Source organism: Nansenia antarctica (genome assembly GCF_963989245.1).
Source record: "Nansenia antarctica genome assembly, chromosome: 8".
Lineage (NCBI taxonomy): Eukaryota > Metazoa > Chordata > Actinopteri > Argentiniformes > Microstomatidae > Nansenia > Nansenia antarctica.
This window is the reverse complement of record NC_137678.1, coordinates 27,100,736-27,103,235: the sequence shown is the minus strand read 5'-3', so window position 1 is coordinate 27,103,235 and position 2,500 is coordinate 27,100,736. Positions and strand designations below refer to the sequence as shown.

Genomic DNA, 2,500 nt, shown 5'->3' with positions numbered 1-2,500 from the left:
GTGTGTCTCTATGTGTGTGTGTGTGTCTCTACGTGTGTGTGTGTCTCTATGTGTGTGTGTCTGTCTCTGTGTGTGTGTGTGTGTGTGTGTGTCTCTATGTGTGTGTGTGTGTCTCTACGTGTGTGTGTGTCTCTATGTGTGTGTGTCTGTCTCTGTGTGTGTGTGTGTGTGTGTGTGTGTGTGTCTGTCTCTCTGTGTGTGTGTGTGTGTGTGCGCGTGTGTGTGTGTGTGTCTCTGTGTGTGTGCGTGCGTGTGTGTGTGTGTGTACAGAGCCTGTGGGTGGAGAGGACGACTCTCACCTTGGTCCAGAGCCTTCCCGGAATCTCCCGCTGGTTCGAAGTGGAGAAGAGAGAGCTGGTGAGAGAGCTGTTCTCCAAAACATCATTATACAACACACAGGCACGCACACACACACACACACACACACACACACACACACACACACGCACGGCGCAGAATGCATCACCCGTAGCTGACCCGGTTCACCAAACTTTGTTGTTAGACTCCAGCCTCTTCAGAGACGTGCGTTGAAGGCTATTCATAAGATATTCATCATATTTATAATTATTATGTAGCTCTACAGCTTCTGAAGCCAAACACCTTTGAAAGATTATTAGCTCGAGGGTCAAGCTGTTCTAGCTGGACTGGCTAGACTGTGTGTGTGTGTGCGTGTGCGTGTGCGTGTGCGTGTGCGTGTGCGTGTGCGCGTGCGCGTGTGCGTGTCTGTGCATGTGCACATGTGTACACGCAGATGCAAAGGTTCACATGCACAGACACGCACACGCACTCGCACACACACACACACACCACACACACACACACACACACACACACACACACACAGTCCAGACAGTTCAGCATGTATAGCTTGACCCTCAAGCTTATATCTTTCAACGGTGATTGGATCTGCGTGTACACATGTGTACGCCTGCGTCTGCGTGCGTGTGTCTCACGCCTCACGTTCTTGCGTTCTCCTCCCCAGGTGGAGGTGAGCCCCCTGGAGAACGCCATCGAGGTGATCGAGAACAAGAACCTGCAGCTGAGGACGCTGATCGCCCAGTGTCAGAGCCGCCAGATGCAGAACATCAACCCCCTCACCATGTGCCTCAACGGGGTCATCGACGCCGCCGTCAACGGAGGGCTGGCCCGATACCAAGAGGTACGCTACCACCAGAGAGACAGACAGGCAGGCAGGCAGGCAGGCAGGCAGACAGGTAGGCGGGTAGGCAGGCAGGCAGGCAGAGAGACAGGCAGGCAGGCAGACAGATAGACAGGCAGACAGATAGACAGGCAGACAGATAGACAGGCAGACAGATAGACAGAGCTTAGTTCAGCAGGGTGCTTGCGCGATACCAAGAGGTCAGAGGGCATTGACATGCCATAGATGGTCACCTCAGACAGAGGGACAAACAGAGAGACAGACAGGCGGACAGATGTCAGTTGCTACTCCATGGCTGAACCAACAGAACTTCGACATCAACATCGTCGTAGAGGAGGAACTGTGTTGTTCCACTAGACAAGTTCATGTTGTGATATAATCTACATTAAAATCACACAGGTTGATCACAACAAGACTCACTCCCCCCTCTCACTCCCCACTCTCTCCCTACCCCTTTAGAAAGAGACCCAGGCACCCACTAGACAGCTAGCCTACCCTAACTAACTGTGTACTCTCCGCTCTCTCTACAAAGGGCTCACCGTTGCATAGCAACATCCCATTTACCTCAGCAGTGGCATTCAATACAGAGACAGAGAGAGAGGGGCCACGTTGGCAAGGGTCCCCCCGCTCTCCCCCACAAGAAACACTCCCCAACAACCCCCCCCCCCCCCCCCACACACACACACACCTACCTCTCACCCTCGATATGCTGTTAGAGAAATTATATTAGAAGAGATGGGATTGACCTTGCGGAGACTGCAGTCATATCTCCCACTTACCGTGGTTCGGGTGGTCTACCGCGTTCATCTAATGGGGTCTGTATCGGAGAGAGGGAGAGAGAGAGAGAGAGAGAGTGATGGGGATCATATCTGGTTTTGTCAGGGGGGGGGGGGTTCCTCTCAAGGTGAAGGGGCCTTTTTCTTGTTTAGCTCGTGGCTATTTCTAGCGCGTCGAACGTCGGTATCGACCACGCCACCGCGCTTGACGACGCGCTCCCGTTCCCTCCGATAGGACCCCATGCAGGGACAGACGCTTTCGACAGTGATTTTATACTCGCTCGTATACTATTTTATACTCGTTTTATATTTTTTTCATTTCATATGATATATTTTCGCTCCTACGGGAACCCGAGGAGGACGTCGCCGGCGCGGTTCTGTTCCGGTGCCGTCGTCGTGACGTCGGTGTGGCCCCGTTTTCTTGTCTCGAGAACCGGGGAACACGCCTGAGCGCGCGCCGTGATCAATCAATTGATTTACCCGGGCTAACGGGATTGACAGTAATGCCGATTTCTTCCGGCAGCAAATGAGGCATATGTTTGGATGCATTGCTCCATCTGGAGCT

At 53.0% G+C, this 2,500-nt stretch overlaps 1 protein-coding gene across 1 annotated transcript in view; it reads left to right on the top strand.

Moving 5' to 3' along the window:
* Positions 1–2,500, top strand: part of dock4b (dedicator of cytokinesis 4b) — a gene marked incomplete at its 3' end in the record, with an annotated part of 139,743 nt that overhangs the window by 119,469 nt on the left and 17,774 nt on the right. Inside the window, 2 exon segments of the mRNA XM_080538654.1 lie at positions 271–357; positions 983–1,159. Coding sequence (XP_080394780.1) covers positions 271–357; positions 983–1,159 — 264 coding nt within the window.